This window comes from Protopterus annectens, chromosome 3.part0, assembly GCF_019279795.1.
Source record: "Protopterus annectens isolate FY-2018-M chromosome 3.part0, PAN1.0, whole genome shotgun sequence".
Classification (NCBI taxonomy): Eukaryota; Metazoa; Chordata; order Ceratodontiformes; family Protopteridae; genus Protopterus; species Protopterus annectens.
The window spans coordinates 846,338,329-846,353,702 of NC_056731.1; the positions used below are offsets into that span (position 1 = coordinate 846,338,329).

The 15,374-nt window shown below is 41.4% G+C and overlaps 1 protein-coding gene across 1 annotated transcript in view; it reads left to right on the plus strand.

Moving 5' to 3' along the window:
- The window catches only part of RELCH (RAB11 binding and LisH domain, coiled-coil and HEAT repeat containing), a gene marked incomplete in the record, with an annotated part of 1,574,926 nt that overhangs the window by 1,269,301 nt on the left and 290,251 nt on the right, over positions 1-15,374 (plus strand). Inside the window, 1 exon segment of the mRNA XM_044065183.1 lies at positions 7,734-7,797. Coding sequence (XP_043921118.1) covers positions 7,734-7,797 — 64 coding nt within the window.

Below are 15,374 nucleotides of genomic sequence, written 5' to 3' on the forward strand. Positions count from 1 at the left end.
TTGGTTGACATGCTTTTTTGTGAAATTTTCATGTTTTCACTGTATTCTTGTGAGTTTTTGCTAAGGTCTCTGGTTTCATCAGTTATTCCAGTGTCCTCCTGCTTAGGGTTAATCAGGAATCCTAGATGTTTAAATGAATGTGACTTTGAGTGTGCACTCTTTGAATCCAGTAAAAGACTGATTGCCTAACTTGCATCCATTGCTTGCTAGTGTAAGCTCAGGGTCCCTTAACATTCAGTTGTATACGTGGGTATAGAAAATAGGTGCATAGACATTACTAATCTGGCTAATATATGTTCACATATTAATTCTGTTAATGGGTATAGTGAGGGATTTGCTGTGGATTGACTGTAAAGGTCAATTTCATGACTACCATATAATGCTGTAATGATGCAGTTTTAGCACATTAGAGGCGTGGGATCAAAGTCTGCCCCCTGTTTTACTAGCATTGCATAATATTTCCTAAAAATCTTTGTCATGGCATTCTTACAACACACTGAAAGTACATTGTTTTCATGCTTAGAGCTTTTAGCAGCCTATATGGTGAAATGAAAAGCATCATGTCTTATGAAGGGCCATATACTAAAGTGATAGCTGCTAAATCTTTGAAGGTATTCTGGAATTCATACAGTTAAGGTTAAAGATTGTGGCAGCAACAGTTAATTTCACACTGGCCATGTTGTAGTCAGGTCAGGGTAATTGGGGAGCCAGAGCATATTCTGACACTTGGGGAATAAAGCAAATCATTAGTCTTGGATGGCCGCACACATATATACACATATACACACACACACACACACACACACACACACACACACACACACACACACACACACACACACACACACACACACACACACACACACACACACACATACACCTGCCTACCTGCTGGGAGTTTAGAGGCCTGTGAGCTCACCTAACAACATGTCTTTGGGTTGTGGAAGGAAGCCAGAGCACTCATCAAATACCCATGGATGTAAGAAGGGCATGCAGACTCGAAGCATACCGGCCACTTTACAATAGCCATACAAAGCACAGAGTGGTGGAAAAGGGTAAAACGAAATGTTCCAAGTTTTAAGAATAAATTGGCAAGTACACATTTGCTGAATCAGAGAAGGTAGACTGTAAAGAAAATGAAGCTTCCTTCCACAAGGTAATACTGGAGTCTGTGCTGCTTTATTAGTAGGCAGTTAATGGTTAAAGCAACATCAAGTGTAATCACTACATTGAAGCATTATTTTAACTGATATTTAGTACTGTTTTATTGTTTTTATGCATGGAAGTTAACTGTGTGCTGCTTGTTTTGCTTGCACTGCTGCCATGCTGTCTGTTGATTCCCAGAATTTTACAATATTATCTTGTGGTTACTAATCAAACTGAAGGGGTTATTTCTTCCAAGCTGAAAGGGATGTGCTTTTTTGCTGTTGCCTAACCCACCAGCTTCTTCCTCAGTTTAAAACTAACAATAAAGCATGAATGTGTGTCTTAAAACTCCGATCATGCACTTTGCAGAGTTAACCTTTAGTCTGGAAGGGAAATATATAATGCCTGCCCATCCTCAGTCACAGCTAATCCAGTTCCTCATTTTGTCATTCCCTTCCATTTATTTGTAATTGCATTTTGACTGGTTGCAGCTAATTCTCCAAGGCATGACTGAAGCTTTAATTGACAAGCGGGTTGCTCCAGCACTTGTTACCTTATCCAGTGATCCTGAATTGTGAGTTTTACCACCTAACACTTAAATAGAACCTTCTGTGTTTTGAGTGTTGCTATGAACTGTATACACCACACTGTTAATGCTTAAATGGAATGTCTGATTTAGTATAGTATTAGGTTAATTATGTATTTATTTATTGTGTTGTTTACCTTACCCTGTTATTTTATAAAATGGGTAACTGATTGGTGATGGTTAAGGTTGTGTATATATTAAGGATATGTTTTATTTGGGTTAGATCATGCTGTTCTTCGTGTTTCACTGTTGTAGTCATTACATTTGGATTACCTGCTTGCAGTAGCCCTCAGTCAGTCTGATTATCAAAGTCTTGGGTCCTGCGTTGGTTGCTGTCTCATCTTCATGACGTCAGGTAGTCAGGGGTATAAAGCATGCAGCCGACGCCATTACATCAGTCTTTCTTGCTGTGTGGTGCCCGAGGCAGAAGTGGTTCGCAAGTGCCAGTCGGCCAACTCCTGAAATTTTCGTTTTCGAATTTCAGATCCGAAGTCTTCAACTAAGCGAAGTACCCCATTGGGGAACCTTTTTCTTGCTCTAAACTGAAGTCAGTAAACATTAACAATCGTATTTCTTGTGGAAAGCAAATACCTCATAAAGATTTTATTTCATACTGCATTCATTGCTTAGGCCCAGACCACAACGTAACTCCGCTGTCAGTTTTGTGCCTTATTCAAACCTCATACTATTCGTCGTCGGTTCATTTTCGCATCTAAATATTTTGGTACTTAGTTCAATTACCGACATTCCGAAAAAACACAAAGATAAAGACAGAGACAGACCGCATAGGTCCAAAGCTGCCGACGATGCTTCTCCTAAGCTAGTCGCCAGTTCGCTGGTACTCAGTGAGACACTTTCGCAGCCCCTGATACCCGCTACTTCAGATTCGCAGGCCTCTACTGAGACCCATTCGGAGTCTGGTATGCCACGAGATGCTTCTTCAACTGTGGAACCTGCGGATGTCTTTACCTTGGATGGGTCCGGAGCCGCTGTGCAGGCACTGGCTTCTGAGGGTGTATTCAGACCTACTGACTTGCATATTAAACCAATGCCATCTTCTTCAAGGCCTAAAACTTGATCCATGCCTAGAAAGCCGACACCCAGACCGCATGGTCAGGCCGCTATGCCTAAAAAAAAAATGATGATAATGGCTGAAGACCTTATTACTCTAATCAGGGGAAGCCACCCTTCTGCCTTTAAGAGACCTAGGACTGATTTTCCTTCTGATTCTTCTGACCAGGATTCTGAAATTTCTGTTTTTTTCCGATGACCAGGAGTTGCCCCTATCTACCTATGAGGATTCTGATGTAGAGGACTCCATTCCCTCTGCTTCCCCTCCAGAGGATTTCTCTTTTGGTGAAAACTTACATACTCTTAGGGAGCATTTCCGCTGGGAAAGCCAGGATTTCTCTGACTCCAAAAAGAGGCTTAGGGAATTCTTACTCCTACCTCAACACTGGCCTTTAGCCATCCCTCCTGTACTGGACATTGTAGATGATACCTTCTCGGAATCTAGCCTGGCCCCTGACACTTTACCTCCTGCTCGCAGAAAACATGACTGGTATTATAGGGTACCTGACTCTCTCAAATTCCTTTTTAAAAATCCTGCTGCGGATCCTGAGACCATTTCACAGGGACCCAAGGGCATTAAGGCTACTACTGCCAAAAACCCTACCCCCTCTAATAGAGATTCCAGGGCCCTGGATAGATGGGGTAAGAAGGTATACACTTCTGCAACTTTGACCATCAGGGCCTTAAACTGACAGTTTCATATGTTAAAGTATCAGCAACATATTATTGGATTGCTTAAACAGAAAATGATGTAGATTCCTGACTGTGCTGAAAATAAAGAATTACAGGATTTAATGCATTCTGCTGAACAAATTGGAAAACATACTTTGCAATGTGGTTTTGATTCATTAGAGGCATCTTGCAGGTCTGCTGTCACTGGGTCTGACTTAGAAGGCATGCTTGGCTTAAGGAGCAATCTTTACCAGATCATGTTAAAGCTACATTACTGGATGCTCCCTTAAACCATGACCACCTGTTTGGCAACAAAGCAGAAGAATTACATAAAAAGATGGAGGAAAAAGCTAAATCTATGCGAACTGTTAGATTTCCTGCAAGCACAGCCTCCCAGATTTAGTAGGCATTGGCCTTCTAAGGATTGGTCCTTTCCTGCCTCTTCCAGGCCTTCTCAGTCCAAACCCAGAACCAGCAAAACACCCAAGCTTCAGTCCCAAGGTACTCACAGGCCTAAGCAGTGCAGGGCTCCCACTTCCAAAGCTGGGAGTAGTAAGACACCCCCCTATGGTAAACTGTCACAATGACTTAAATTTAAACCTTCCAAGCCCTGCTCAACTGACTGTTCCTTTAGGGGGGGAAAGATCGCCCTGCATGCAGAAAATTGGGAATACATTACCCAAGACAAATGGGTTTTAAATATAGTTTCCCGAGGATACAGATTCCACTTCCACTCCTTACCAACCCCAAACGGTTGGCCAGACTTGCCCCCAAATCAGTGGGCAGAGACTCAAAAGCAAGTTCTCTCTCTTCTAAGCATCAGGGCTATTCAGCCTGTCCCAGTAGAAGACTAGGGCAAGGTTTCTACTCAAGACTTTTCCTGGTACCCAGAAAAGACAATTCCTGGCATCCTATTCTGGACCTGTCTATCCTAAATACTTTTTTGGTAATCCCAAAATTTAAAATGCTAACTCTTCTTCAGCTGCTTCCCATGCTAGGCAGAAATGCCTTATTGGCAACACAGGATTTAAAGGAAGCCTACCTGCACATCCCAATAAGGGAATCTTGCAGAAGATACCGACACATCAGAGCAGGCTTCATGCACTATCAGTTCTCTGCACTGCCCTTTGGCTTATCTACTGTGCCCAGAGTATTCACAAAGTGCCTAGCTCCAGTCATTGCCTTTTGCAGGTAAAGAAATATTCAAATATACCCTTACCTGGATGATTGTCTAATTCAGGCAGAAAGCCAGGACACACTATTAAATCATCTGGCATTTGTAAAGAAATTACTGACTTCTCTGGGGTACACCATAAATGAAAAGAAATCACAGCTAGTACCCTGTCAACAAATTGTATTCCTGGGAGCAAGCTTGAATACAACTTCCCAGATGGCATACCTCATGCCAGAGAAACAAGTTCATTTGACAGCCTACTACAGACTACTGGCCACAAAGACCCAGCTATCTGCAAGGAAAATACTGCAAGCCCTGGGGTTCATGGCCTCTTGCAGTCTACTAATTCCATATGCAAGACTGCATATGAGGAAACTACAATGGTATCTAAAAAGCGTATGATGCCAGCATTCTCAGGACCTAGAATCAATGATTCCTATCATACCTTGTCTAAGGACAGAGTTCCTTTGGTGGGCAGAGGCTTGCCACCAAAACAAGGGACTGCCATTCACTCTACCCCCTGCCGCCCAAACCCTAACAACAGACGCATCAGACTATGCATGGGGGGGCTCACTTTGCAGGGCATTGCATTCAGGGCAAATGGAACCAATCAAATGCACCTGCATATCAATCAAAAAGAAATGTTAGCTGTACAAAATGCTCTGACAGCCTTCAAGGACAACATTCTTCCAGGACAATTATTGGTAAAGACGGGCAACACCACTGTTATGTGGTACATAAACAAGCAGGGGGAAACCCATTCATACCCCTCTGCAGACTAGCCATGGCTCTGTGGAATACAGCCGTGAGCTACCAAGTGCACCTACAAGCTGAATTCCCATCAGGCAAGCTAAATACACTGGCAGACGACCTAAACAGAAATCTCATGGACCCACACGAGTGGAAATTGGAACCAAAGATATTCAACATTTTGAGAATCAAATGGGGGAGGCCAGAGATGGACCTGTTTGCCTTCCCCTCAGAACTACCAATTGGACAAATTTTGCACAAGGACTCCCCACAGACAAGCTTGGAAAGTGGATGCCCTGTCCTTCAGCTGGAAAAACCTGTCAGTTTATGCCTTTCCCCCTCTGCCTCTCCTCTCCAAAGTGCTACTAAAGATCAAACAGGACAAACCAAGGTCAATACTTATTGCATCAGACTGGCCACGCCAACACTGGTACCCTCTCTTGTGCAGTGTGTCACTTCTGGAACCATGGCACCTGCCTCAGACCCCTGCCCTGCTGTCCCAGCAGGAGGGCCAGATTCTGCACCCACACCTTCAAACCCTGAACCTTGCAGCCTGGCTAATTACATAACCTGTCCTTTACCATCCCTCAGTAAGCAAGTGATGGATGTCATTCTGGAGGCAAGGAAGCCTAGTACTAGAAAATCCTATGATGAAAAATGGAAGAGATTCTGTTCCTGGAGTCAAACACAGGAGATGAACACAACTGTGCCCAGTTTACCGCTCATTCTTCAGTACTTAGCTGAGATGCTTCACAAGGGCCTTTCCTTTTTTTCCATCAAAATTCATGCCTCCGCCATTTCAACTCATTACAATACAGAGCCACCCCTCTTCTCTCATCCACTGCTGAAGCAATTCCTCGGAGGGGCCAAAAACTTAAGACCACCCAGGAGAGCCCCTACTCCAGCCTGGGACCTTAACTTTTTATTGGAAAAGCTCACTCTACCCCCATTTGAGCCAGCTGCAAATGCAGAGTTGAAATTCCTTTCTTGGAAAACAGCCTTCCTCCTAGCCATCACTTCAGCAAGAAGGGTGTCTGAATTGCAGGCCCTCATGGCAGTGGAGCCCTTCATCATCTTTCATGCGAGCAGGGTGTTCCTCAGGACCAATCCCTCCTTTATGCCCAAGATGGTATCCAGTGTGGCCCTTAATCAGTCCATTTATTTGCCAACCTACTTTTCTAATCCTCAGAACAAAGGGGAACGAATACTGCACTCCTTGAACATGCACAGACAACTTAGATTTTTACTTGGACAGAACTAAGCCTCTCAGGAAATCTTTGCAGTTGCTGATTGCATTTGCAGCAGGGGCAGAGGGGAAGGCCATTTCAAAGCAAACAATTTCTAAGTGGATAGGCCATTGCATTCATTTCTGCTGTAAGCATCATGGATAACATCCCATAGGGGATAAGACCACATTCTACCAGGGCTGCATCTACCTCTACAGCCTTTCTCAGAGGCGTCCCTACCAGGGACATCCTAGAAACTGCTACCTGGAGTTCTGTACATACCTTCACCAAGCATTACCACTTGCCAATTTTTTTTAAATCCAGAGCTGGTTTTGCTACTGCAGTCTTGCAGGGCCTTTTAGCTGGTCCTAATGCTATCTTACTGCCTCCTCCCTTCCTTAGCTTTGGGAATCTACCCAAATGTAATGTCTGCAACAGTGAAACACGAAGAACATAGTACAGTTGTGTTCACTTAAATGTAGATGTTCGAGTGTATTTACTGTTGCAGTCCTGGTTACCCTCCCTCCAGCCCCCTGACTTCTATTGATTGTACCTCTATTATTGCTTGCTATGCTTAAAGCTTTCTGGTGTATTTGCTTTTTTGTTGGAGGTGCAACCTTGTATGTAATTGCTTCCCATTATGGGGGCACCTGACATCTGGGGCAAGAAAAACTGATGTAATGGCATTGGCTGCATGCTTTATACCCCTTGACTACTTGACATCATGGAAGATGAGACAGCAACCAACGCAGGACCCAAGACTTTGATAATCAGGCCGACTTAGGGCTACTGCAAGCAGCGACAGGTCAGTAATGTAGTACATTAGCAGGAGCATTTCAGACTGTGTGGTGTATATTAAATGCATAATGGGTTGCATTATAAAATTGCTATAACTGTAGTTATAAATAGATTAATTTTGAGCTTTGGCTGTCAACGGATGATGTTGAAATTGCTAGCAGACTTGCACTTCATGGTAACCCATTATGCAGTGCCTGACTGTTTTGTCTTGTTTTAGTATTTAATCCAAAGTTTATTTGATAGTATTTTATACTGTTATTTTCTTATGATTAAATAATAACAAAATTGTTGGCCTGGCTCCATTTCCTAGCTCAGTAAGGATAGCCACAGTACCTGCTTTTGGTACCATCATGGAAACGGTCACCCAACGAGAGGTAAGGTTTCATCTTTTTTTTTTTTTTTTAATACCTTTTAAAGTTTACTTTTGCTAAGTGCTCATTTGGTATACCACTCCAGCCCTTACTTAGTGTCAGAATTTGGTGTAATCAGGTGGCGCTGTGATCCCTGTTGCAGCATAGCTGTTGGGTGGAATGTGGAGAAGAGAATTTAGTTGTATGTGGAACAGTTTGTTTATTTTAGCATTTGTTAACCATACAAGTAGACTGGTGTATAGACGTTTTTAAGCTATAACCTGAATCTAAAAGCAAGGATAAATAACTGCACAGATGTCTAGCTGTAGAGTTTACTTAGTCAACCAGCAAGTTTGTTATACTTTTGGGAAGTTGGAGAAAACAGAGTACTCAGAGAGAAAATCCATACAAATACAAAGTGAACATGCATTGATTGAAGATCAAATGTGAACCCTGGATCTTGGAAATGTGAGTCAGAGAGCTTGCACTGAGCCACCTTACAGTGATCATTATGTGATCCATTAGCAAAACTAAAGGGTCAGCAGAGAGTGCCACTTTATAGAGAATTCTTGTTTGGTATACTTGCATAAGAGTATGGAGCTGTGTATGTTGCTGCTATATACATTTTACACATACTTGCTGTGAGCCAAGAGAAACAGAAAGAACATTTACAACAGCTTGATGCTTAAGAGGATGCATGTAATGCAATCCAGAATGGAATTAGTTTTTGGTGGAGAATTTCAAAACTACTGATGACCCTTATGTAAGACCCATTCCCCTTTGGAACAGAAAGAACTGGCTAATGTCCCTGTATCTCCAGAGTAGTTCATTTATTCTTGAATTTTTGTGGACTGTTACTGGCATACTTTATCTGTAAAACATCAGTAGGCTTCCATTCTCAAGCTGCATATCGAATTGTAATACCAAAAGGTGTTTAAAAATGTCATTTTCTAGGACTCAGTATGCACAGAGAGTGAAAAGATCACTTGTCCAAAAATGCATCCTCACTTTAGGTCTGCAGACACAGGTGGCATTATTTCTCTTTTTATAGTTTTTATTTATTTTATTCTAAAGAGAACTGAAAGCTACATGCATGTATTCAACTGACCGTTTTTCTAAAAATTATACTCTTGTCAGTTTGCAAAGGCCACTGCAAAGGTCATTCTAGTGGAAATTTCAACCTAATTTCAAATTATTGTTTCTCTTTTGTTTTAAGATATTTTTACAAAATTTTTCGGACATGACCCCTTGATAATCTTGATAACCCTGCTTTCATTTTGTTTTGGACAATAGCAAAAAAACATTTAGGAAAAATAGAGAACGTAATTTCAAGTATGGGTATGCCTCTCAGGGCATTTAAAAGATGTATATTTGTTGTAACATATTAAAAAAAAGAAGATAATATTTAATGCCCCTGAAAAATAATAATATTTTTTGGCTCACCTTTCATAAGAGCATAACAGTAATAGACACATACTTAGTGTTTCAGCTTGAAAAAATGCAAAACACATTTTGTGTGTGAAACGAATGACAAGATCAGGGCATCCAAAGCAATACAAGATTATTGGTGATACCTAGTAATAAAGGACCATGTCTGTTTAACTGTACAAAATATTATGCCACATTTCTTAGAATGGTATTTTATGATTCTCAGCTTCAAAATGCACTTAGCTGATGTTTCCAGCTCTAAAGCCTTATGCACAACTTTATCTTCTTGTAATGCACTTTACTTCCCAGATCTAAACTACAGGTTTGGTTACAAGTCCAGTGACAAAAAAATATGTATTCAGGAGAAATAAGTAGGATTTTTACTTCTGATGAATTGTCAACTAAATTAAGAGGTGGTGTTATACTCAACATACAGAGTAGCTCACTATAGCATGCACAATAGCAGCCAACAATAATGTGAAATTTTAGCCTGTGGCAGTAAATATGCATTACCTAAAGTCACTGGGACCTGTTTTAAAAGGCTATATATCTGCCTCTCCCCCCTTTTGAGATTTCGTGACAAATCTTATCAACAGGGTATTCTGCTATTCTGTACATCTACGACTGCATTTCTAACATCTGAGCTTCCACAGCACACCTCTTAATTGGACCACACAGTTTTAGTCACTTAAAAGTATGGCATTGCAGCCATGGCATGTTACAGTTGTAAATGGATATGGATGGATATATATATATAAGTATTTTGAATCATATTACGTGGTGGTTCTGAGCACCCATAATGAAAACTGAGTGTAATGCAAAATGTCAAACTGTGGCAATAAAGACATATTAACTAAAGCCATTTGGTCTGCCTTTAAAAGACTATATATGCCTGTCTCCTTTGAGATATCATTACTAATCTTTCAGGTTACAGTAGAGTAGTCACCTGCAAGCATTTTGAATGAAAATCTAAACAGATTTTTAAAATTCAGTTTAGATACTATAAACTCTTATAAGTGGGCACACCTGCTTCTGTGCCCCCTGTTCTTGAGGCTTTCCTGGATGGTTGTGCATCCATTTCCACTACACCAGGCTCTCAGGCACCTGCACCAAAATGCCTGGCAAGCTTTATAAGATACCTGAGGACTTAACATTTCTGTACAGAAACTCTGTGGCAGGCCCCTCTGCTTTTCCATGTCAACAGATAAGCCCTCTAAATTACTGCCTGTTGCCAAGGCTTTTTCTATTGATAAAGACAGCAGGATAATGGAGAAAAAGATCTAGAAGCCCTGCATTCTGGTCTTTAGAGAGAGAATTATCAGACTTAGATGACTATATGCTTAATTGTCTATCCTCAGCAATTTGAATAAAATATTGTCCTCTTCTGAGGAATCTACCACTAAACAACAGGTTTTATCTTTGGAGGCTCAGGCTTTCCAAGTAGCTAGGCACAGTATTAAATGCAGCTATGATGCAGTGGAAGTCTCTTCCAGGGCAGTTGCTACAGGTTTTGTGATCAGGAGAGATATGCATGGTTATATTCTCAACCTCTGCCAGAAGATATTAAAGCAAAACCCCTAGACTCTCCCTTAAATAAGAATCTTTGGTTTTGTCCAGATGCAGAAAGTCTTTTCAAGCAATTGCAGGAATAAGATAAGTTATGAAGGACTGAACACGTCTTTTGTTACTTCTGTATGAAGATACCAGAGGAATTACCCTGTAAAACTCATTTTGCTTCACAAGCATGAAACCCAGGCCTTCCAATAAGGCCAAGAAAATACCTAGGAAAAGATTCCGGGACAAGCCAGACAGGGACTGTAGATCTGAAGGGTCTCTTTATCCAAACATTCCCACTTGACTACCTCTTCTACAGACCTCTTCTCCCCTCTGTTCATCATTTCTCCTGTCCAATAGGCTGACATCTTCCCTAAAAAGCTGGATGTTCATTAATTGAGTGATCGGAAGGGATACAAAATTACCTGGAAAGAAGTTCCTCCTCTTATTGGCATCCCTCCTTATCCATAAAATCAGATACAGCTGCTTTATCCTGTCATTTAAACATTGCAGGAGTAGGGCACAATAGAGTCTGTACAACCACAATATGTGAGAAAAGGGTTCTAGTCCAAACTCTTCCTTGCCCCAAAGAAAAAGGGGACTGGAGACCAGTTCTGCTTTTCTCCACCCTCGTCATCTTTCTCCTTGTTCCATCTTTTAAGATGCTGTCCGTAAAAACGCTGATCTCATTCAGCCTTCCTCCTGTCTTTAGACCTGAAGGATGCCTATCTCCACATTCCTATTTGCCCTACCTACAGGAAATTTCTGAGATTTTCTACTGGCTCATCAAACTTTCAGTTCTCATCTTTGCCTTTTGGACTCTGAGTCTTCATAAAATGCCTTTCTTCCAGTAATACCTAACTGCAGGATTCAGGAAATTCAGATATTTCCTTATTTGGACAACCTGTTTATGCAGGCTCCTCCTCAGCAGGTACACATGACTCATCTCAAGATCATTATGGCTCTATTTCAGGCCATGGGCTTCACAGTCGACCTGAAAAAGTCAGCAATTAGTCCAACCAAAGACTTGTGTTTTCTTGAGTTGCAGACTAGACAGCAAAATCATGCAGGCTTTCCTGCTGCCAGACAAAGTGCAAAGCCTAACCAGTTAATTCACTTCCCTTCTCCAGTCCTATACCTCAAGGGAGATCCTCAGAGCACTGGGATTCATGGCAGTAGCCATCTCAGTTGTCCCTTTTGCCAAACTCCATATGAGAAAGATCCAGTGGTATCTAAAATCCACTTGGTCCTAAAATTCACATCCTGTAGACATACAGGTTCCTGTACTGCCCTGCCTAATGAAAAAAGTACTGTGGTGGATATCACAAATTAGTCTAAACCCAGATCTGCCTTTCAAACTGCAGGCACCACAACAGGGGCTGCACATAGATCCATAAGACGAGGCATGGGGAGCATGGGCAGGCAACCTGAATGTTCAGGGGCAATGACATGCAAATCTAAGACGCACATTAATCTGAATGAAATGAAGGTATTTGTACAGGCCCTGCAAATTTTGTCCAGTTCATGAAAAACAGGTCCATTAAGGGTATTCACATACAACACAAAGTATAATGTGGTACATTAACAAGCTGGGGGAACCAGATCTTATCAACTGTGAAAACCACCTCTTTCACATGGAAGCATTCCAAAAATCCAAACGTGTCCCACCATGTAGTTTACATTCCTTCACAACACAGCAGACTTTCTAAGCAGGTCAAGAGAAGAGCCGTGCGAATGAATGAATGCTGAATAGGGATATCTTCCTAGATGTAGTCCACAAATGTGGGTACCACAGATGGATCTTTTTCCCTCCAAATGGATCTTTTTCCCTCCAACAACCAGCTTCCGTCTTTTGCACCAGGACTTACTGTACTCAAGCTTAAGCTGATGCTGTCTCCCTCCCTTGGAAATGGAGGTACTTGTATGGCTTTCTTCCACTTTCTGTCCTTCCCAGTGTCTTACTAAAGGTCTAGACAGAATGTCTAAAGATTTTACTGGTGACTCCCTATTGGCCAAGGTAGCATTGGTTCCCCCAACTCTTCCACCTAGCCAAAAACCATTACCCGAAGCTTCCCTTCACAGTGGACTTGCTCACTACTTTATCCCAACCAGTCTGTCAGGCTGACAGTGTGGATGATAGGATTCTGATCTGTTTTAGTCATCAGTTTTCTGAGGATGTGTTTAAGGTTCTACAGGAGGCGAGAAAACCAGCTACAAAAAAATCTTGTAGCAAAATAGAAACGATTTACTGTGTGTTGTCTTCCTAAATGTCAGGACCCATTTCAGGCTAGTACTCCAAAGGTCCTGTCTTATTTATGTGAGCGGTTGCAGTCAGGCCTAGCGTACAGGCTCCCCTTTCAGTCACATCTGTGTGCCTGCCTCTGGATCCACCACTTCTAACCAGACTAGAGGTAAAAGAGTTCTTAAAGATGTACTCCACCTAAAACCTCCATAGAGGGCTATCCCCCCTGCTTGGGACTTCTGCTTTGTGCTGGAGAAACTCACTGTCCGTCCTTTTGAGCCAGCAGCATCTGCCTCTCTCAAGTTCTGTACATGGAAAACAGTTCTGGTAGCTCTTACCTGTGCCAGATGTGTCTCCGAACTACACGCCCACCAGGTTAGGACTCTGGATTACAAGTCAATTCTCCTGTCTCCTATCCACCCATCAGATCTCTTAAGCTTAAGGAATCGCCCAACTGTTTGGAATACTGTTACAGAGATCTAAGGACGGCTATAATACAGTTGTGTGAGAACTTAGCATAACAGTAGATATCCTACTGATCACTGTTGCAGAATTCCTTCCCCCTTTTTTCCGTCATGGACCAGGGGGGGTACCACTGTATTTATGCCTCTCCCCTTTTATCCAACCATATATTTTTTTTTTCATTTCTCAGGCTTACTGGCTTTGAGCTGGTCTGAGGATTTACACTCATGTGTCTGCTTATGTAACCTTACACCTGAGGGCATAGGTCATATATTAGATGTATAACTTTATTGAAGGCTTTGGCTTTGGTTCTCCAGCCAGATGTCTATGTTATTTGGCAAGATAAAACACCTGTTTGGAATACAGTAACAGTGATCATTAGGACGTCTACTGTTATTTTAAGTTTTTACACAACTGTAATCCCCCGAAGGTAGTTCACTGTAAAATATTCAGGGACTTCTCATAAGGTGCTTTGGTACCTACCTGCACACACACACACACATACTTACCCAGTGGAATGTGCCCCTTCTGAGCATTGAATGTGAAGGACTTGTGTGTATAAAATGGCTGCATTGCTTGACAGTGCTGTCCCCATACCAATCCATATCTATAATCTCTGATAATTCAAAAATGATCTTTTAACTGCTTTGTTTTAATACATCACCTGCCCTCACAAAAAGTATATCCTTATTCTGAATATATCTGATCTCTTATTGAAAATAAAGTTAAAAACTTAACAGCCACAGCATCTTATTTCAACACAACGTTGCTAGACACATGCAGTGACCCTCCTCAACAAGCCATCTCATTTTTATTCGATGATGATCTTGTGCAACATACCACCTCACCACTACTTTAAAAAGACATCTGCCTTCTGTGTACACCTCTGGTATTTGGTTGTAAAGAAAGTGAAAGAAGCAGTTATTTATTTCATCCTCTTGCTGTTGGACACATATGCATTTCCTTTCCCCGAAGATAGTCATATGTATGATTGTTTTGCATGAACCATGTCATTTTCCTGTGCTTTCATCGATAGACTGACCCCCCCCCCCCCCCAAGTAGATAGCTATTTCTGGCAAAAAAATCTGTGTATTCTGTTGTGGGTAGTGTCTGCTGTTCCCACTGGCCATAACACTGTCTGGTTTTCTGGAAGAGAAAACCTTACCCAAAGATCCATGCATCTGCAAGATCCTAGTAAGTCTCTTGTTAAATGACTTGAGATTACCAGGGAAAGCACTATAGTTGTTTGCTGTGAACAACTGATCACAGGTGCTTCGACTGCATAGTTAAAATATGAGTTGGCAACCCATGTCCTTTTGTTGTGTTTATGGGGTAGAATGAGATTTTGTGCTAATAAGTAGCATTTATTATGTATTAAAATGTTATTAGTAGTTTTATAATATATCATTCGTGTTAATTGGATGCTACAAGGTAACTAGCTAGTGCAGTTGCAATACTATTTAGTACTTATCTTGTGGATGTACTACTAAAGAGAGTTTTTTCTTATTTTAAAACTGGCTTCATACTGATTTTAAATTAAAAAATACACTAGTTATTCTGAAAATGAGGAAATTCAGGGATTCTCCTCAAAAAAAAAAAAATGTTTCCTTTGTGGTAGTATTATATTTTGTGGCAAAGCATTTTGATTGGCTGGATCTGAAGTTTCTGAAGTAAGGTGATGTTTTGCCATTACTTTATTGAAGCAGTCCTCTTTCATCAGATATTTTATCCAACATTTTAATAAAAAATCCTTCCAAATATCACTGTTGTAATATTCCTTACAATAGAGATATCCTGCCAAGGGTAGCCATACATCCACCCAGTGTAACAAAACCTGAGTTCTTCCATGCATTGTACTTCCAATGTATGACCTAAGCCCAAAACCAACAGGCTCCTAAGGGAGGTATATTCACTA